General features: G+C 36.2%; 1 protein-coding gene across 2 annotated transcripts; it reads right to left on the bottom strand.

Annotated features, from left to right (window-relative positions):
- Positions 1–9,376: 9,376 nt before the first annotated feature.
- On the bottom strand, positions 9,377–22,335 carry LOC142613122 (ethylene receptor). Of its 2 annotated transcripts, XM_075785320.1 has the most exons (8): positions 22,131–22,335; positions 21,761–21,833; positions 18,443–19,390; positions 13,369–13,737; positions 12,987–13,253; positions 12,766–12,893; positions 12,382–12,579; positions 9,377–9,982 (listed from the first exon to the last, which is right to left on the bottom strand). In XM_075785320.1, exons 3-8 carry the CDS (start codon positions 19,352–19,354, stop codon positions 9,625–9,627), a joined length of 2,232 nt encoding a protein of 743 aa, XP_075641435.1. In that variant the 5' UTR covers positions 19,355–19,390; positions 21,761–21,833; positions 22,131–22,335; the 3' UTR covers positions 9,377–9,624. The 2 variants fall into 2 exon arrangements, with proteins under 2 accessions (XP_075641435.1, XP_075641434.1); XM_075785319.1 differs by lacking the exon at positions 21,761–21,833.
- Between the last annotated feature and the right edge of the window lie 237 nt (positions 22,336–22,572).

Below are 22,572 nucleotides of genomic sequence, written 5' to 3'. Positions count from 1 at the left end.
AAACTTTTTGAGAGAGAAACCTGTGGTGAGATCAACGTGTTCTTCATGGTTTGGAGTATTTGGAGGGGAAGAAAACACAAGTTTCAAACATCGAAACTAAGGAAGGTATGTGTGACTGCTGTTGATCTACATTTGGGTTCTTGATGTCATTTTTTTTATTGCGACCCACCCACGTAGTTAGGGTTTGTTAAATTTTCTCAAAATTGGTGTATGTTAAATGTGCATTTTGCTATTTATATGTAGAATCACTTAGGATGTAGCTAATGTACTGCTATGGCTGTTTATATCATGCGTATACCTAAAAGAATCAAGTTTATTTGTTAATGATTACACTTGTTTGTGAACTGTGAGTAGTGTGGTCCCTATGAATTTGTTGGGAATCTAGTTTTGCATGTGCTTTATGTGGTCCTTTGTCCGTGTGTTGTCTCTCAACAACAAAACCAATTTTATATGAAAACAAAACAACACTATGTTTGGCTTGTTGTCTCTTTTGGCTTGTTGTCGTTTTCTGCATGTCAGTGTGTAAACAAACTACTTATTTTAATTGCAGATGGTTGGCTTCACATTTGACATTGAAATTCATGTTGGGGGATGTTTTGTGGAGGACTCAACCCTTGAATATGTGGGTGGGCCTGTACATACATTGACAGAGATTGACCCTGACAAGTTGAGTTTCTTTGAAATTCGGGATTTATGCCATCTAGTTGTTGCTCCTAAAGAACATAGTAGATATAGGTATTTACTTACTGAAGGTAGTCTAGAGGATGATTTAAGGGCCATAAAAATAGATGTAGATGTGGTGAACATGACTACCCTTCATAGGGCATGATCAACTAACAAAATCATAATCTATACTGACATAGATGTGGAGCCACTGGTAGTTGAGCATCCTGATGGAGGGGGAGTGACAGATGATGCTGTAGGTGGTGATAGAGGGGGAGTGGCAGATGATGGTGTAGGTGGTGATATAGGTGGTGTAGGTGGTGATGGAGGGGTGGATGAAATAGATTTGGAGAGTGATTATGATGAAGATGATGAGAATGATGAAGAAGAAGATGTCGAGGATGTTGAGGTTGGTGCAAGAGTTGAAGAACAAGATGTTGAGGTTAGTGCAAGGGTTGAAGAACAGAATGTTGAAGGAGATGATGATGATGATTGGCTATATGAAGGCCTAGAGGGGGATGACTTTGGTGATGACATATTTGCTGCTCCAAACTCAGCTCCACAAGGTTCTACTCCAAAATCAAGTGATGCTCCCAATACAGCCCCAGAATCAAGTAATGCACCCCACGCAGCCCTAGAATCAAGCAATGCACCCCATGCAAACCCTGAGTGGGCTGAGCCAGCTCTTAAGGATGACCTGGTAAGCATGCATGGGTCTAATGATGAGCAGGTACCTGAGCAGCTAGAGTTTAATGCTAAGAGTGTCATGAGAAATGTTGTACCGAAGAAGGAGATGAAGTTTCCTAATGCAAAGGTGTTTAAAGCTGCTTTGAGGGAGTATGCAATTAAAAAACTTATTGACATCAAATTCAAGCTTAATGAGAGGACCAAGATATCAGTTCATTGCAAGAATGGGTGCAGGTGGAAATGTTATGCATCTCAAATAAGTTGAGAGCTAACATTTCAGATTAAGACCTTGATTGATGACTGTGCTTGCCCCAAGTCTTTTAAAAATAGCCAAGCAACATCAGCTTATGTTGCTAAGAGGTTCATTGAGGATTTTAGCAAAAATCCAAATTGGGAGGTGAGTGGTGTAAACAACCATGTGATGCAAAATTTATCTGTTGACCTAAGTGTAAACCAAGTGTATAGGTCAAAGAGAAAGGCAAAGGATTTGATTAATGGAGATGAGCAATTACAATATGGTGTCCTTAGGGACTATGCACAAATGATAAACACTGTAGACAAGGAGAGTAGGGTTATACTACAGACAGAAATGACTGATGAGACTTCCCAGCCAAAATTTAAGAAGATGTATGTTAGGTTCAATGCTCAAAAGGTAGGATTTTTTGGTAGATGTAGGCCATTTGTAGGTTTAGATGGTTGTCACATAAAGCACAGGTTTGGTGGGCAAATCTTATCTGCCACTGCCAAGGATGCAAATGACAACATTTTTCCAGTAGCCATGGCTGTTGTGGAACAAGAAAACAAGGAGTCTTGGATATGGTTTTTGGAATTTTTTGCTGATGATATAGGGAGGCCAGAAGAGCTTCAGTTGGTCTTCATTTCTGATAGGTAAAAGGTATGCAAGTTTTGTTCAGTTATACTTCAATGGTTTACTTCATTTGCTGAACTAACATGTTTTGTTTGTTTGTTTGGTTATTTGCAGGGGCTTATACTTGCAATAGAGACACTATTCCTTACTGTGGAGCATAGATACTATGTTAAACACATCTAGAACAATTTCAAAGTAGATCACAAGGGATTGGAGCTGAAGGATGCACTGTGGAGGTGTGCTGTTGCCACAATAGTAAGGGAGTTTGAGAGATGCATGCAGTACATAAAAGGATTTGGATGAAAAGGCATATGAGTATCTTGCAAACATCACACCTGCATAGTGTACAAGGTCACACTTCACTCTTAGAGCCTTAACAGATTGTTTGGTAAATAACTTGAGTGAGTCTTTTAACTCAATGATGTTGAAGTCTAGGGACAAGCCTATCTTGGCAATGTTGGAGTGGATTAGGGTTAGACTTATGACTAGGCTTTACACAAAAAGGGAAGGATAGAGAAGTATACTGGAAAGTTGTGTCCAAGCATACAAGATAAGTCGGAGAAATTGAAGGTTGAAAGCAAGCCATTTAGTGCTACCCCAGCTAACAGTTTCCTTTATGAGGTAGCCAGTCAATATGAGAGGCATATAGTTGATCTTGTCAAGAAGACATGCAATTGTAGGTTATTGGGATTTAAATGGCATTACATGCAAACATGCCATAATAGCCATTTATACAAACATTGACACACCAAAAGCCTACACCCACCCATGCTACCACAAAGAAACTTACATGGAGATATACAAGGAGTTATTTCCTCCCATGCCTGACCAATCAGAATGGGCTGAGACTGGACAACCTGCTCCTCTAGCACCTCACATATACAAACCACCAGGCAGGCCACCCAAGCAAAGAAAAAGGGCTCCTAATGAGCCTAAGAACCCTTACAAAGCAAGTAGGCTGAACAGACTTGTAAGGTGTGGGAAATGCAAAAGGGAAGGGCATAATTCAAGAGGACGCAAGACTAGCATCACTGGGGAGACACCATGGCAGAGGAGACAGAGGCTTGAAAGAGAAAAAGCTATAAGTAATTGAGATTTAAATGGCAAAAAAAAAACTTTTTTTTAAACTTAAAAATGAAGTAATGTATTGAAACTGGGTTTTGTTGCAGGCAAGGGGAGGGGTGCCTGCACTTAGTACTAGATCTGGATCTGCACCTTAGGCTACACCCCAGCCACCATCCTAGCAGCCTACCCAGACTTACAACATGAGGTCTGCCACTCAGCCTTCATTCTCATAGCAAGGAAATCAAGCTAGGCCATCTCACATGAGAGCAGGATGGTTCTCTTCCTCACAACCAGAGTTTCACACACCTAGGGAGACCTGGGATATCCTACCAAGTTCTTCACATGTAACTAAGTTGAGTTACCTCTTTCCTAGATGGTTGTGTAGATTAGGATATTTTTTAACAAGTGGATCTATTTTTTATTTTGTAGCCTTCACCTACAAATAGAAGCACTAGTGGTGTGAGGACTAGAGGACAGCTTGCTGCACAAAGGCCACCAAAAATGAACTTAGTGGGTGGAAAGAGTAAAGGCAAGAAATGAAGCTAGTGGGTACGCATGCCAGCATTGGGAGTAAAGCTAGTGGGAACATGTGGGCCTGTAGCTAGTTTTTTTTGTTAAGACCACTGTTGGCTTTTTGTAATTATCAATTAGTGTAAAAAAAATCACCTTTTTGTAATTATCATATATATGTGTGTGTGTGTGTGTGTGTGTGTGTGTGTGTGTAGCTAACCTTGGAATGTGCTTTTTTATAATTTACTCGAAGTTAAGGTACAATACACTCCAGGTTGTTATTATGGTATGAAATTTTGTGGTATTATATGGAAGTTGTTATATTATTTGGAAGTTGTGGTATTATGGTATGGAAGTTATGGTATTTATTCAATTCAGTTTGTATGGAACATTATTTGTCCAAACCAGATTATATGGAAGTTTTATTATTGCTGCTACAGATTGTGTCCAAGTAGATTTTTCCAATACAGAGTGTATGGAAGTTGTTAGGCGAAAAACCCATTTTCGTCCCTACATTTTCACGTGATTCCCACTTTGGTCCCTAACTTTTTTTTTCCACTGCTTTTAGTCCCTATTCTGAAAAGCGCATCTCGTTTTTGTCCCTGCCGTTACATCTGAGACGGAAATTATACATGTGGCAAACGGAACTATTAAAATAATAATAAAAAAATTTATTTTGCATAAAAAATGCCACATTAGCATCTAAATTAAAAAAAAATTTAATTAATTTTAACTAAATAAAAAAAATTAAAAACAGAAAGAAAAACCAAAAATCACATGAATTTAGATCTAAGTGTGTCTTGAACAAGAATAACAAGAACACAAACCCAGATCTAAGAACACAAAATTAAAATCCAAAAATCATGAATAACTCAAAAAATAAGATCTCAATATTAAACATAAGATCCACATCAGAATAAACATGAACAAGGAATTAAATAAGAACAAGATCAATATTCCAAGCTCAAAACAATCTTTCCCGAACTATTAATAGGGATCTAAGCATATAGAACAACACATGAACCCCCTAACAAAAGCAACAAAATATCAAACCCCAATAGAGCTGAGATTCAAAAATCAAAGCAAAAGAGAGGGTGAGACACAGTGAGAGTTGAGAGAGCTGGACAAAGGAGAGATATCGGCGCCGCCAAGGTCGGTGGGAAGGTGGTCGAGGTGAAGCTCAGCGACGGAGATGTCTGCGACGCACAGTTTCGAAAAATTGCCCACGGCTCGGTCTCACCATTTGCGCTTCTTTAGAGCCGGAGGAACTCGCTCACGACCTTGTCGAAGATCTCGTTGCCGTATCACTTTGAGTGGTGAGGGTTTTGAGGAATTTGTTTGTTTTTTGCTTTTGTTTGAATCTGTTTGGTTGCCTAGAAAGCTGAGCAGAAAGATGCAAAAGCAAAAGAAAAGTTTAAATATTGCTTTAATTTTTTTCTTTTAAGCAACGAGGAATTCACATAAAGAAATTTAAGAATTTTGAAGCTCTTAGTATTGGTCTTGTTGTTGTTGTGTATGTTTTCAGTTTTGGATTTTAATTTTGTGTTCTTAGATCTGGGTTTGTGTTCTTGTTGTTCTTGTTCAAGACACACTTAGATCTAAATTCATGTGATTTTTGGTTTTTCTTTCTGTTTTTAATTTTTTTATTTAGTTAAAATTAATAATTTTTTTTTTAATTTAGATGCTGATATGCATTTTTAATGCAAAATAAAATTTATTATTATTATTTTAATAGTTCCGTTTGCCACATGTGCACTTTTCGTCTCTGATGTAACGGCAGGAACAAAAACGAGACGCGTTTTCCAGGATATGGATTAAAAACGGTGGAAAAAAAAGTTAGGGACTAAAGTGGGAATCGCGTGAAAATGTAGGGACGAAAATGAGTTTTTCACCAAGTTCTTATTGTGAAATGGTTGTTATGGTATGTGTAGGTAACTGTATGAAACATTATTTGTCCAAACCGGATTATATGGAAGTTTATTTATTGCTACTATAGATTGTGTCCAAGTAGATTTTTTTTTCCAATACAGAGTGTATGGAAGTTGTTATTGTGGAATGGTTGTTATGGTATGAGCAGGTCATTGATAATTGACCAATACTTCTTTCATTATATGCCCAAAGACCAGTGGCATGACCAATACTTCTTTCATTGAATAGTTGTTATGGTATGCACAAAACAATACTCAATAATTGACCAATTCTTTGTTCATTGACACATCAAAACATTACATCAGTAGGCTAGTGCTATTACAATGCAAATTCATTAACACCATTGCCATAACTATCTCTACTAGCCAATTAACTATTTCAGGGCAACAACCTTGGTCTCTTCACTCCAGAGAACTCAATTGAGCCAAAACACAACAACAACAGCATAACAATAACAAAAAAGATCCATGACAAAATGCATGCAAACTTCCACATTCTCTGCTTCTCTTTAGCAAACATGGCCTTTTCCTTAGCTTTTGCATAGACAGCTCGAGCCTTTCTCTCCCTCTCCTTGGCTTTGGCTTCCTCTTCAAGAGCCTTTTCTGTCATTTGCCTAGCTTCTTCTGCCGTTTCCAGAGCCGTCATTTCCCTCTCATTGGCAAGTTGGAAAGCACTCTGAAGCCTAGACATCCTCTCTAGAGCCAAAGGTGCAATTTCATTCCCACGAGGATAGGTTGGGTTATCAAGCAAAACAAAGAAAGGACACTTAGGACCAACCTTATAACGGCTACAACCCAAGAACCTCCTCCCAAAATTGTACAAACTCAAACTTGTTCTCAAAACACAAGTTTGCTCATTGCACATATGCCCACATGAACCCGAGAAATTACCACTTGATGAAGACATATCAACAAAACACGATTTTTAGGAAGCCCAAATTTAGAGTTTCATACAGTAAGTTGGCACTTGAACAAAATCTGAAACCCTAAATCGAGAACAGACACAAATACCTTGATTTTCTTTACTAAAACTACCTTCCCTAGCTACGATGTTGCAAAACTTGTGTTTTCTCCCCCTCCAGACACTCCAAACCACGAAGAACACATTGATCTTACCACAGGTCTCTTTCTCGAAAAGTTTTTGAGTTTTGGGTGTTTTGATCCACGTTATGTTGTGTTTTGGGGTTAAGAGGTGTTTTTGTAATGGCTGAGACTGAGGTGGGTTACAGAGATTGACAGAAACATACCACGGGTGGGTTAAGTAATACTTTTCAAACCATGAATAGGCAACGTGATTTTTGCCCAAACCACAGGTGGGTCATATGTAATTACCCCTAAATTTAATTTATGGAATTAAGATTTTTTTAGTCATTTTTTTTATACATAAGAACTTCATCGTGTTTACCTAGGTCCACCAGAAATATTTTCTAACTCCGCCATTGGTTAAAGGTATTGCATTACAAATCTTATTACATAAGACTTACAAATTGACGTGGTAATGATTGTGATTATCTCATTATTTCATGTTTGAATTTTTTTTGTCGTGATTGATCACACTTTACTTTATAAGAATAATACAGTAAAAATTGTAATGACTGTGTCAATACTTATCTAAAATTGGTTTGCACCAAGGTATTTCAATACAACGTATTGAGATACTATTAGCATAAAAAAAAATTAAAATTTATAAGTAACTGAACCCCTGCTAGGAGTTCATCCTCCACCTTCGATCTCCCGTGCTCCCGTTTCTTCAAATCTCTATTCTCTACGCGTTTTGTTTTCAAAACTGTAATCAGTCGGCTTTATAAGGTAGGGAAAATATCTAGGCATATTTGATGCAATGTAATGCTAATTACAAAGGGATATAGGGGATATTTTCTACTACTTAAAAAAATGTAACCGAATAATAAAATAGCAACATGCTACTAATGTTTCTGTTAAATATTAGCTATGATATATTTCACGGAAGAAACTCTTAAGGGCTACATATTTATTATATAAAAGTGAAGTACAAAACCTGTGTTACAATGAACCATAATATAGGTATATATAGTAGACTAAACCTTAAACTAATATTCTTCTAATACAAGTAAGAGACTTGACTTGCACACAAAGTATAATTAAGTTTGGGTCTATGCTAATGAGCTAATATATCTCTAATAGATTCAAATGAGTGCAATATCTCACACCCACAATATGTGCATGGGCAAAGTAAAAAAATTTGTATTTGAGAGGGTCAAGGTAAAACTATCATTGATTCCGAGCCAAATGAAAAGTGGGTTTTGTTAATGGCGAATATTAGAGAAAAGCAATGGATTTGCAAAGGAGAGGGATTGAGAGCATCAAAAAAATGATGAGCGTAAATATATTAAAAACAAAGGAAAAAAGAAGAAGAGGAAGAATAAGGATGAAAAGGATAGAGGGGGGCAGTAAAATAAAAAATATAAAAAAGATGAGAAAGATGAGATGCTAAAGTTACCGGAGTGCACTATTAAAGAGAAAAAAAACAAAAAAGAGAAAAAGAAGATGAAGTAGAGAAAGAGAAGTATGTTAGAGAAGAGAAGAAATTGTACTAAGAATCGAGAAAAGGAAAGAACACTTCTAACAAAAAAAAAAAAACAATGATGATGTATGTTGTAGACTATAATTAATTGTTTGTTTCTACAATTGTCCTAGATATTATCTTTGAAACACTAGATATTATCTTTGTTGGTGGATGGAGTCTATACAATATATACGTGATGCTCTATGTGGCTAAGACATAATATACTTTTTGCTTTTAGGAGAAATGAGCAGTTTGCACCTACATAACCTTCATCTATTTCTCTCGTTTTCCTTAATTACTTATCAAAAGATTATTTTATTTATGACAAAAAAAAATCTCTTCAATTATATTTGGATATAATTTCATTTTAATCCTAAAAAATTAATTATGCTAAGTGAATACTTGATTTTATTAAACATATCGACTCACGTGACTACTGTTATTACTTAGGGGAAAAAGAAGAAGAAAGAGTAGTGACAATTTCTTTACATTTTTTTTTTATATAAAAATTTTGTTGAGGGACATGCAACTCATTTTGTTGAAACCTCCTGTTATCCTCTCACTCAACTATCAAATTATCAAAAAAATTCTTTTACAACTTTTTCTAAGTTGTAAATATAAAATTGATGATACTAGCTTGTGTGCTAATAATCAAATTCTACAAGTCGAATCCCAAACTCCAAAACTAAAATCCAGCAAAATGAAGTCGTTCACCACGTTTTCACAGCTACCAAATTAAACAAAAAAAATCTACTGTTCACCCCTGCTGAATTGATGAGACTAGATTTTTTTGTAGTTTTTATGAACCGTACTAAATTTTTTTAGCTAAAAATGGCATTTGAAGAGAATGCTAGTAACAAAATGAAAGGAGATGATAGATGTTATACGAAGTGTGTGTTGATAAGATTTATAAAACTAGGTGTTTCGCGAGAGAACTTTCATATAAGGAAGTGATCTCCCAGCCTTTGTCGGACTATTCCACTCCCAATTAATAGGACACCTCAGAATTCCCATGGACTAATAGCATAGAGAATGGAACATTGGATGTTTCTATATTAGAACTCAAAATAAATTTTCAAATTAATAGAAGAGAGCAATTCATTGTAGAAGTTACCAAATGACAATTTCCTTTTTGATTCGAATTAGAACCAACTCGTTTACAAAAAACAATGGCAGCAAGCCATCATCATTCTTTCTTGCCAACGTTTTGTAGCAAATTGCACAAAAAGAATACATAAAACCGTTTCTAGAATGTCATGTTATTTGCATCATTGCTTCATTTTTAATGTAAGTTTCCAATACACGTGGTATATACACAAGACTGAAACCACTCAAATGGTGTTGCATATTTCTGCTGCTTATAGGGCCTCATATAGAACTCGGTGCTCCAAAAGTTCTGATAAAATGCTCCTCATTTTATCAACTGAAATGGGTTTCAGTATTACTCCATTTATACCAACCCTCATACAGTTCTCCTTCGTAACCTTGTCTGTGTTTCCAGTAAGTGCTACTATAAGTGGCTTTTCATGACGTTTTGCAAATTTTTCACGTATAGTGACAGCAAGCTCAAAACCATCTATACCAGGCATGCACACATCCAAGAACACCACCTGGTGTTCATGAGAAACAACACGCAAGCACTCCTCGCTTGAGCTTACAGTTGATACATCACATCCCAAGTGCTCAAGTAGCCCCTTTGTCACTGTCCTGCTAACCCTGTATAACACAAATAAAATTAAACATTCAGTAATGTGATTGAAATTGCTAACAGTAGTTCCATAGAACTTGAAATGATAGTAACTATCACTAAATATAAACACATTTTAAACTATAAGTGCCACACCATCCCATTGTTTGTAATTTCAATATACAATTTAGACTTCTTACAGTCTAAAAGTCCAACCAGTAATGTAAACAAGTTGACTAGTTCAGACTTTGTCAAGATTACTTGAACTAAAATCCCAGTTTTCAAGAACTTCAACCATCACAACACAATAAAGCCGTTGACCAAAGAAAATTGTAGCTGTATTTAAGCATTTCAAGTGCCATGGCTTTAAGTCCAAATTTAATGCAAGATCAGTGGTGTAATTAAATTAATAAAGACTTGCATACACAACAAGAGAGAGAGAGAGAGAGAGAGAGAGAGAGAGAGAGAGCAGATATTAATGGAAATTTGGAAAGTGGTAAGTGGTAACTATATTTTCCTTAAGCTAATTAGCAAGCCTTGCCCTGAATAGAATGCCATCCTTATTAAAGCCTTCTCCCTTGTCAATGTTTGAGATGCCAGGTTTTGCCAATTGTTGTTGTTTACATTATGACTTCTATCAGTTTGCCTGGTGGCAACTTGGAATTTATGTTCTTTAGATGACCTGCCTGACCTGCCAGATGTCCAGCTGCAAAAGGAAGAGGTTGGGCTAACTTCATTGGAGACATTTTGTTAACTCAAAGACTGAGCTAACTTGGATTTTATGTTCTTTATGCCTGCATTGCCTTGGTTGGAGACATTTTGCAAGCTCAAAGCCTGAGCTAGAGGTCAAATATGACACATCCCAAGTGATCCAGGATTAGTTAGAGCCCAGTTACCAGATCATCTGATCTCAAGTGTGATTCTGTTTATAGTGTGTTCAAAGTCAAACAGAAACATAGATGAACTAACAGAAATGCCATGGGAAATGTTTTGGAGACAAAAAGACATCATTTCAGTACCTCCAAGAAACTTCACAAATTTTGGCAAAAATTAAACCAGTGCATTTTGCTTAATTCTCAAAATCAGATTAAATCCCAACCTCTCATTTCCCAAGCCATTTCTACTTATCAAAAAAAAAAAAAAACCATTTTTATTAATTGTTTCAAGGATTGTAACCATAGAAACGTTGTCGTATTCCAGCCTGTCTATACCTCACTAAGTGAGTAAATAATTTATAAACCCCTAATAAGATAGTGGTACATGTTAGAAATAAAAAAATAAAAATTCGGATAAGAATCCTATACCTTCAATATTAGAACTATGGTTAAATGATTAAATTCACCATTTTCTAATAGTTTAAGTTTTTGGGAGAATTGGTAATTTAATATAGTATCATGGCAGTAGATTCTGATTCCTGAGTTCAATCTTGACTTTACTCTACCTCCTATTAAAAATGTTAAAAATCCCACATGTTGGGTTGGGCCCCATTTATTAAGGGGGAGTTAGACCCATACGAGAGGGGGTGGGGGGGGGGTTAAAACTATTGTTAAATGATTAAATTTACCATTTTCTAATAACTTAAGCTTTTAAGAGAATTGGTAATTAAACACTCAACAAAGAAGTAAAAGAATTTATTATTTAATAATAAACGTCATATTCGCATACATGTATGGGTATAATTATTGATAAAGTGAGACATATGATGTTGACATAGATTTTGTTAGGGCATCAATTTAGAAAAATCATACCGGTGGCTAATGAACCAAAGGCAAGGAACCCAATAGTCTCTTAAAGGAGACAGTATATAACAAAAATTTCTATGGGGGTTGGACTTAAATGAGACTTGGCTGGTGACATTTTTCAAACTACATATACACATATATTAAGAGTTTTTAGAAATTGTTTTGAAGTAGAGGCTCATGTGGAATATTGAATGGTGGAAGGAAAAATATGAGAAATTGTAGGTGCAGACCTCACTTGTAATTTTCAAATCTTCAAGGATCAATTGAATGATTTGATTACAGAAAAGAGTTTACAAGTTCATGTCAATAGCCTTTTAAAGGAAATGATTAATTTTTATAGCTAAAGATTAATATCCCTAAGGATCCCATATTCAATCTCTCTATAAGGTTTTTACCTAAAGTCTTATAAATAAGACAAACCACAACCTAGTTGGCCACTAAAACTATTTTGTGGAACTGCACCTATCCACAAAACACTAAAGAAAAAGAGAAAGAGTAACATAAATACATTGGGAGACAACGCACTTTGATTGCTATGAGAGGTGTGCATAATGTTCTTATTCAAAATCCATGATTACGTGGTCTAATGATCTTAGAATCAATTAAATGACATTTTGTTTGGTATTATTTCACAACCATAGATACAAATCCAGGACTGAAGTACAAAAGATGGCAATGTTACTGACCCGTTATCATCCATAACAAGAACTTTCAGCCCTGGAAAATTTGTCTGACCATGATTTGCTGGTACTTTAGGTGTAAAGGGAAGCTTAGATTCATTTGATCGCTCTGGAATTCCAAGTTTTACAATGAAAGTGGCAGTACATCCCTTGGCAACGCCGTCACTTTCAAGCCAAATATGTCCCTCCATAAGATTTACAAACCTGATCACATCATAGGAAAGGAAAAAGAATTACAGCTGCATCTTTATATGAAAATAGTATTTTCAAATCTAGTACACAAAAACTGGAATACAAAAAAAAAAAGGCAGAGATACCTACATATACTGAATGTATAGCCTAACAAAACCAAACCAAAGATAAACATCTAAGAACAAAAGATTTAAGTACCTCTTACAAATTGCAAGGCCAAGTCCACTGCCACCAGAATTTCTAGTTGCTGATGATTGACTTTGAGAGAACTTCGTAAACAGCTTAGGAATCTCTTGGGGATTGATTCCTGATCCTGAATCTTTCACCTACAATAGAAGAGAACAGGTAAATCTACAAAGCTAACTTTTAAAAAGCATCCTGAGATTGAAGGATTTCGATTGCATATTGAAGAAACAAACCTGTACGCGCAAATAAAAGTGGTTATCACTTGGCACAGGAAAAAAGTCAGGTGCTCGAGAATCTCTTAAAGATTCTGATTTTGCAACAAAAGCAATGATTGAGATGCTGCCCTCTTTAGAGAACTTCACAGCATTACCAACAACATTTAGCATAGTTTGCATTAGGCGCTTTTCATCACCTACAGCATGCACTGGCAAATCTTGTGCTAAATTTAACGTGACGGACAGCTTCTTGACAGATGCTACAGGCTTGATCAGGTTAAGGACCTAAGAAGAGGAAAATTAATGTTACTACAACAAGCATCTAAAGAAATCCACGTACATCCTAATGCTACAAAGCAATCTAAAAGAGCTAATATTCGGCAGGAAGGGATAGCCCTACCTCTTTGAATACAGAATGAAGATTAAAAGTTCCAATGTCCAGTTGAAGACTGCCATCTTCGAGCCTTGAAAGATCTAATACATCATTAATGAGAGTAGCCAAAAGATTACTACTCTTTAATATTGTTTCAACCATCAGGCGTTGCTCGGGTGTCAGCTCAGTTTCCTGCAACAAGGAAGAAAGTGCAATAATTGCATGCATGGGAGTTCTCATCTCGTGGTTCATAACCGCCAAGAAATCATTGCGAGCTCGAATTGCAGTTTCAGCTTCTCTCCTGGCCAGATCTAGAGCAACATTCTGCTCCATAAGAAGATCCCTTGCCCTCATTGACTCTTCTAAGATTGCCGCATGAGAGAGAGCAACTGCCACCTGGACCAACAGAAAGTTTCTATAAATTAACACTTTCTAACAGTATTATATATCATATAAAAAAAAAAAATCATTCTGTGAGCCACCGCATTACAGATATGAACATGAATTAGTAACAAGCCAACACATGGCTAAAGGACACCTTATTCATCAAGTAAGATTTTTTTTATATTTATTTCCCATCCCCCCTCTACTTTACTGCCTTTTTTTTGTTATGCAAGCATCCTACGATGATTTGCTAATCCCCATACTACTTTAGCAAACAGTAAAGTACTGACAAGTACACACACTTGGGTCAATTGTAGGTATAAAAATCCAAAACAAACACAACCTCCTGGATTTGATAGTTGAACTTATGTGGAGTATTTTAAGATTCTTACCATAAAACAATTTGCATGTGTTTCTCCCCAAAGGATACACAAGCCTTCTTTTAGTTGCAAATAATTATCCAATATCCATATAATATCTCTTTCTTAATATATTTTCTAACTATATTATTGGTATCTTAGAAATGCATAGTATTCAAGAATCAGGATTCATGTTCATAACTACCATACCACAAGTCATGTAGGAGTTGCCTGATAGTTACTATAATTTCAATGTGTGCCAGACCACATTATAACCTAGGAAGCACGAACACTTCATTTGGGGTGCTGTACCCGTGTCAGACACTTGACATGCTTCGGAAACTTTTGCATGCATTTCCCAGTCGTGTCCTTAAATAAATAAAAAATGTCCTTAAAAATAAAAATGCAGGATCGGGACATGAGAACAAGAGGAATTGAATACCCTTTCACATGAGAGCATTCCTGCTCTGAATAGTAATAGTGCATTTGAAAATTAATAAATACACTTATAAAAAAAAATGAATAAATATCTTTATTCTTGGTTTGTATTCTAATTTCTAAACACCCTTTAATAGTCAAGTATTTGCTTTATTATCCATTATTACTCTTAATTTAATATACATTTAACATTATATGAAAAATAAATGCTTAACCATATATAGAAAATATAAGTGAAAATATAATTAATTTAAGAGACGTGTCCCGCTGTACCCGTGTCCCATTTTTTCATAAATTGATGTGTTGTGTTGTACCCGTGTCATGCTTCTTAGATTATAACTCATACATATATAGTTTCGTGGGTTTACAGAATTTAGAACAATTATGCTACAATTTGTGGGAATAGGAACTTGAGGAAATTGGCTTCTCTAAGATAATAGTCAGTTATGTTTACAACTATATGCAATCACCTACTATTGTGTTTCTCTTATACACATTCTCTGTACTAGGGCACGGGCTTTTGATCTTTAATACAATATGTGTGTGTGTGTGTGGGTTCTAGTTGCACCTGTTGTAATTCTAAGCTATGTTACAACACTAAGTAACTTTTTATTGGGTTTATATTTTGAAAATATCAAGTTTCATGCCAATTGGATGCCAATTAATTTTCGATCTAGAAACCCATATTTTATACAAAATTTTAAATACAAAAAGTTAAAATTTAAATATTTGATCAATGATATCGTTATAGATCTCAGATCATCTTGAAGTTTTGCAAGCATGTAAAGTAGAAAAAAAAAATCTAATCCAACAGTGGATTCATCAAAATTCTCATCTAATAAAAAGATATTGAGTGGTGTAACAAAGCTTAGAGTTACACTAGGTGTAATTTGAACCCAACCCTATGTGTTTGTATATATAATCTATAATCTATATATATATATATATATATATATATATATATATATAGGTGATTTTACTGAGCAAGTGTTATAGAAGGGCAAGGGTTTGGTTATCAAAGTCAGATAATCTTAAGTGCGCATGACGGTATGGTTTCAAACTCATTGTAGGGTCATTATGAATATTACAAAGAGCAACATTAAAAAAGACACTTTGCAACCTAATCAAGCCTCCTTCTGCAAGACTCATTCATTAAACTTCACACATGCCCTATATGACATGAAGCAACTATAGATTGTAGCTATTTGCTACAAATATATATATATATATATATATATATATATATATATATATATATCTGCTTCCACCCTTTAAAAAGCAATTTATAGTTCCATTCACACATCTAGCATCAAGGGTCATTCAAGATGTCTAGGGCTCAGTGGGGAAGGTGGATCAGGTGTTGTATATCAACTGTTAAATTCTCCATTTTGATCAATGGTAGCCATTCTGACTTTTTTGGGAGTTCTAGAGGTCTGAGGCAAGGTGATCTGCTTTCCCCTTTTCTCTTTGATATTGTCATGGAGGCGTTGGGCCGTATGTTGGGTGCTGCTACGGCGGCAGGACAGTTTTCGGGCTTCTCAGTAGGGAATGCAAATGGTTCCTTGTTGACGGTGTCTCATTTGTTGTTTGCGGATGATACTCTTGTTTTCTGTGATGCTGATAGCAGTCATATAACAGCTTTGCGCGGGATTCTTTCTAGATTTGAGGAGGTGTCAGGGCTAAAAATTAATCTAGGTAAGTCTGAGTTGGTTCCAGTTGGAGATGTGCCTAATCTGCATGAGCTAGTTGAGATTTTGGGTTGTAGAGAGTCTGCTCTTCCGCTAAAATATTTAGGTCTTCCGTTGGGTGCTACCTTTAGAGATAAGACGGTTTGGAATCCTATTTTAGAGAAGATGGAGCGAAGGCTAGCTGGATGGAAGAGATTGTATTTATCTAAGGGGGCCAAGGTTACCCTTATTAAGAGTACTCTCTCTAGCTTGCCTACTTATTTTCTTTCTCTCCTTCCTATCCCAGTTAAGGTGGCTAAGCGGATGGAGGAATTACAAAGAAATTTTCTTTAGAATGGTATTGGTGACGATCGTAAACTTCATTTAGTGAATTGGTCGAAGGTCTGTAGGCCAGTGAAGAATGGAGGGCTAGGCATTCGGTGCTTGAGAAGGTTTAATTCTGCCCTTCTAGCCAAATGGTTGTGGCGTTATGGTGAGGAGAATGATGCCCTTTGGAGAAGGGTCATTGGGGCGAAGTATGGGAATGACTGGGGTGGTTGGTGTACAAAATCTGTGTCTGGGGCTTATGGTGTTTGTTTGTGGAAGTCCATTAGAAGGGGTTGGCTGAATTTTTCCAAGTTCCTTCGGTATGATGTGGGTGATGGTACTCGTGTGAAGTTTTGGGTTGATGTGTGGTGTGGGGATAGTCCTCTTAAGGAGGCCTTTCCAGATTTATACAATATTAGTAGGACAAGGGATGTTTCAGTCTCTGAGGTTATGTGCTATGCAAATGAGAGTATTTTTTGGAACCTACAATTTTGCCGTTTTGTGAATGATCAAGAGTCACACTCATTGGATTCGTGTATGGCTTTAATCTATTCCACAAAGGTGCGGGGTGTAGTTTCTGACAAGCTTTGTTGGAAGCTAGCCAGCAGCCGTGGTTTTGTGGTGAGTGGGTATTATCACTCCCTTTCCCCTCCCCCCACTGCCACTCCTTTCCCTTGGAAAATGATATGGCAATCGAAGGTTCCCCCCGGGTTGCTTTTTTCTCTTGGACTGCTGCTCTAGGCAAGATTCTTACTATTGATAATCTTCGGAAAAGGCACTTTGTTGTCCTTGAGTGGTGTTATATGTGTAAAAGGTGTGGGGAATCTGTTGATCATCTCCTCCTTCACTGTCCTATAGCTTTTGAGATGTGGAGTATGGTCTTTTGCTTGTTTGGTATTTGTTGGGTGATGCCGCAAAGGGTAGTGGATCTATTGGATTGTTGGGCTTGCAATTTCAGGCGTCATCACAATATAGTGATTTGGAGGATGGTGCCGCATTGTTTGATGTGGTGTATCTGGCGGGAACGGAATTCTAGAAGTTTTGAGGGTCGCAATCGGTCCATTCTTGAGATTAAGTCTTTTTTCTTTTTTACTCTTCTGGAATGGTGTTTAGTTTTACCATCTTTTTCTTGTCTTTCCCTTCCTGTTTTGCTCGATCATTGTAATTTGGTTTCTTGATGTTTTTGCCTCTTTAGTACATTTCCTATGTACGGGGCTGTGTTCTTCTCTAATATATTTTTTTCGTTACTTATCAAAAAAAAAAAAAAAGGATGTCTAGGACTCAGCTTCTTTACCATTATATGAAAACATCACATAAGATATTTATAGCTGACATGTTTTCCTATCTGAAAATGTATAGCGCATGCATACATCAAACAACAATCATTGTATAAGATCTCAAGTATGAAGTACATCAAAATAACCAGGGTAATCAATGAGTAGAGGATTCAGGCTTTTGGACTTCAATTAGTAAGTATAGGGGCTTGATAGTTTGAGAAATGTATGCTATCTAAATCAAAGTTATGCTTGGCATAGATAAACCACTAGACTGCTAGACAGTATCTAATTAGCATCAAATCATTCAAATTTTTCTACAAGTTTGAAGATGAATAGACCAGGTGTTAAAATTTTCTGAATTCTGTGATGGAAAGAGATGGCAAGAGATAAGGGGTAATTGTTGATGGTTTATTGCCTAGAAGAGAAAAATTCAATGTAAGAACAATGTCTTTCACATACCTATCCAAAAAAAATCAATGTCTTTCACATCTTATGATTTTTCTAATCAAATGTGGTTCTTAGGAAATACCCTAGTGGAAAAATAAATATAAATGGAAATGGAAAAGGAAGGAAATGTAGTTTAGCATTTTTACTTTATTCAATGAAAAGAAGTGCAATGTCAGAAAAATAAGCAAGTATAAATTCAAACCTGATCTGCAACTACTTCAACCAGCTCCAACTCATGGACATGCCATTGCCTTGCACTGTCTGAGGGCAATATCAGGACCATCAGAGCATAACGTTTTGTAGAGAGCTCAGGCCAGTCATTGATTTGGAAGTTAGAGAGATGTAGGAGAGGGACACGAACAGCAACAACCTCCCCAGGCATGTACATTCCTGCAAGAGGTCTTATTCTTGCCACTGGACAATTTGGGGATATTTTTACTGCACGGTTACTACTGAAAACTTGATTGATCACAGGAAGATGAATGGGCACTGTATATCCAACTGGATTCTGCTGACGGAGAGTGTAAGAGAGTTGAAGCTCCAATCCAGTACGTGTTGGCATCCACAGGGCACACTCTTCCAATGCCAAAGTTCTACCCAGTTCAACAAGAGTGGTTTTCAGTATAGTATGCCTATCCAGGGTGCTTCTGATCTCATGGGTCAACATCCTCACATGACGACCTGTTTCTTCTTGTGTACGAATCAAGCCCATTTCTCTATCAAGCTCTGCAGCCTTGTTTTTCAAGAACAGTTCTCTGGTTTTAACACTCAATAAATCAGGAATAATATGCACAAGCATGAGGGCAGTTGCACATGAAACCACAGCAGTCAAAACCTTTGCAGTGGTCATTACTATCGCCACAGTTCTTGAATGAATGGTAAAAGTCCATAAATTAATGAGGTGCGTTGCCCCACACAACACTATGAAAGCACCAAACTGAACAAGGACCCATCTATATGGAAACACTGCCGATTTCTTGACAAAGTAGATCAGTTCTAGAGGGATAGAGAAATAAGCAATTGCAATGAAGAAATCTGAAATATATTGGTACTTCATCAACAGTTCATCAGCCGGCCATTGCGGCTCAATGCAATTACATATCTCCATAGTCATTGAACCACCTCAGCAGATACTTCCTCTTTCACGTGCCTACAACAGATAGTAAAGAAACTTATAATACAAAGCAGAAGACATAGTACAAATATATTAGTAAAAAAAGGTTTTCCCAAAAAACTTATACAAAGAAAATTGTTTTTGAGATTCTTTTAGGGGTGGGAGGGGGAGGGGGGACTTTCTGGTATAAGAAGGTACTTGAGCATTGAAACTTTAGATAGAATTGTAAGGAATTTGTATTGTTTTGTCTGCCTTATGACAATGGAGAGTTTCCAGAGAGTTGATGTAAATCCTTAACCATCTATTTACAGTGTAAAAGGGTATACCTTTTGCACCCAAATCAAATACAAAGCAAAGGGAGGGAAAAGAGAGAAGCAAGGGACCACCCAACATCATTATGCTGAATATATTTCATTTTTTTCAGCCAACAGAATTTAAGGGAAAAACTTATCCAAGAAAAAGAGGAAAATAATTTTTAGAATAAGAAGCTGAAAACATAGGAGATAGGATATGATCAAGATGCAGGTAAGATCTGAACAGATTTGAGATGTGCCACAAGGGAGAAGGTCTTCGGATAATTAATGCTGTAGCTAGAACTGCACAGAACCATCAGGAAGGTACTTAACAGTGTAAACCTAATGACAACCTACTGTTTTTTTTCCTAGGGGAAGATATACTGGTGGGACTTTATGAAACAATGTGCCTATGTTCAATTTGCCTCTACACCTACAAAGGAAGATTAGGTTGGGCAGTCAGAATTACCAAAGGAGAAGGTGGAGAAGGTAAAGATATTGGAAGAGTAAGAGAAGGGAAGGGAGACTCTCCCTTATGATTGGAGAAGACATCAAGAGACAAACTCTGATCTGGTGAAGAAAAGAATGGGGTTGACTCAAAAGGTAACATTAACATTTACGGAGTATCTATGAGACTCAAGACTATAACAATGATAACAATTCTGAGTGCTGAGTACCCAAGGAAAACACGCGAGCCTAAGGAGATAATTTATCTTGATCGAAATCAAAGACATAAACAAAGGCAACAGAAGCAAACACACGAGGAGCAAGCAGGGTAAAAAAAAAGGACTATCAGGATACAACAACCACACATCTTTGTCCCAAAATTTTGAGGTTGACCATGAATCCCTAACAGACTAGTTAGTGTCAGCCACATGTATTCTTTTTTGCTACGCTATTCTATTGGAAATCATACTATATATTATTTCCTTAATCAATGATTAGGATATAAAAGAAAAAAATGAGACTTATGATTCTAGAAGGCATATGATTAATTAGATGGCACTGTATATTGAATAACAAGATGCAAGCAATGTCCAACAAATGAGTGACGATGCTTGCGCTCAGAAACATTATTTTGTTGAAAGGTGTGAGCACAATTAGTTTGATGAATAATACCATGATCAGTACAAAAGGAAATCATAATAGACTTTGTTTATTCTAATGCATTATTAGAGCAAAGAATCTTAAGGGCCCATGAGTCTAATTTTATGTTTTGGAGTCCTTTCAATTTTGTTTAATTTCCTACTTGTTGTAAAAGTCTTCTAAATACTTTTCCTCTGTTATTTTTTAGTCTAGTCTTTCTAGGAGTAGGATTAGCAATAGCCTATATAAGATTCTTTAAGTTATCAATAAAAATATATAGAGAGATTGAATTTGATAAAATTGGAGCAGTTTATTTTAAACTTTGAGGGTGTGATTGCCTTCTCATTCCTGATTGTGATTTCTTAGGAAACCTAGGGTTTATTCTTCTTTGTTTCTCGGTTCAAATCTTCCATAAACAACCATCAAATTCCCTCCATGTCCATTCAAAATCTAATATTTTTTTTACTTAAACCCTTAAACATCAAATCCTATACATAAACCCTTCAAGATCTAACCAAGAATACTAATTTAGTGTTGAATTTTTAAAAAAGCCTACGTCAAATAAACTTTCTCCAAGATTCACCAAAAAAAAAATTTTGAACCATCCAGACCTCACTACTAAATTAAGCCAAATCTTCATAACTATTTCCCCCATTATCTACTCCACCTTCACAGAACTCTAGAAACATAACAATTCATAAAACGATGTATGATATTTTATCAGTAATTACACTCGAACCATATAGGTCGTGGACTCACAACCTCACCCCCTAACTTACTTCTAAAGGGAAGATGTGCCATTTAACTAGAGCTATTAGCACATAAACAGATATATAGGGGAAAAAAAGGCAAAAGGAAAAAGGCAATCAGCGTAGATCATATATCTTTGCCTAACAATAAATTTTGAAAAGCCAAGCAATAGAGTACATCCTAACAGTCAAATTACAGAAATAGGAAATGGGAATTGAAGAATCTGATTTTTGGTTGCTGGGATTTTTATAAGATAAGTAAATAAAAGGAAAAGCACCTGAATTTTGTTTTTGTTGTTGGAAGCAGCTTTGGGTTTCTTTTCAGTACAATTTGTTTTCACTAGAGCTAGCCTACAAATGAAAAAAAAAAAACTAGAATAGCTAATACCATCAACTAAACTACTCTTCTTTTATAACTAATCAAACAAATCACCATATCCATTTGTGACAGTGCAAATCACCAAAAAAAGCAAACAAACATAACAACACCAATTATTAATTTAACCCCAAAAAGAAAAAAAAAAAAAAATCTGACCCAGTTAAAGTTATGAACTGAATTCCATATTTGAACCATCAATTTAAGGAAACAACAACAACTGGGTCACAATCTCATAAAGTAATTAACTAAGGAAAAAAGAAATTTCTTACCAAGAGTGTGGGTGACGTGGCACGTGTAGTTGTGAAGAAACTATGTAAGGGTGGAGTTGTTTTTGGCCATGAAAAACTCATCAGATCTAAAGAAAGGGTGGTCATGACTCATCATGGCATTGCATTGGCGGTGGTTTAGCTTAGCTTATCTCCTGCTGCTTCAGAAGCCAGAAGAAGAGAAAACATGACCAAAGCCAAAGGATCTGAAAAAGTAAAAAGTGCAATTACAAAACTACCCATATTCCTTTACCCAGGGAATTTTTTTTTTTTTTTCAAAATAACGTCATTTTAAAAAAATTTAGTTAGTTAACATCGTTTTCAAATTATTTAGCAATTTAACCTCTTCAGTCTCATACTCAAGTTCCATGTGTTAGTAATGCTGAGGTGAAAAATTATCCACATAGAACTCAAGTCGTAAAGACTTGATTTGCCTCATTTTTCA

Source organism: Castanea sativa, chromosome 10, assembly GCF_040712315.1.
Source record: "Castanea sativa cultivar Marrone di Chiusa Pesio chromosome 10, ASM4071231v1".
NCBI lineage: Eukaryota > Viridiplantae > Streptophyta > Magnoliopsida > Fagales > Fagaceae > Castanea > Castanea sativa.
Note: the sequence above shows the minus strand (reverse complement) of the source record. Positions and strands in the feature narration are given on the sequence as shown.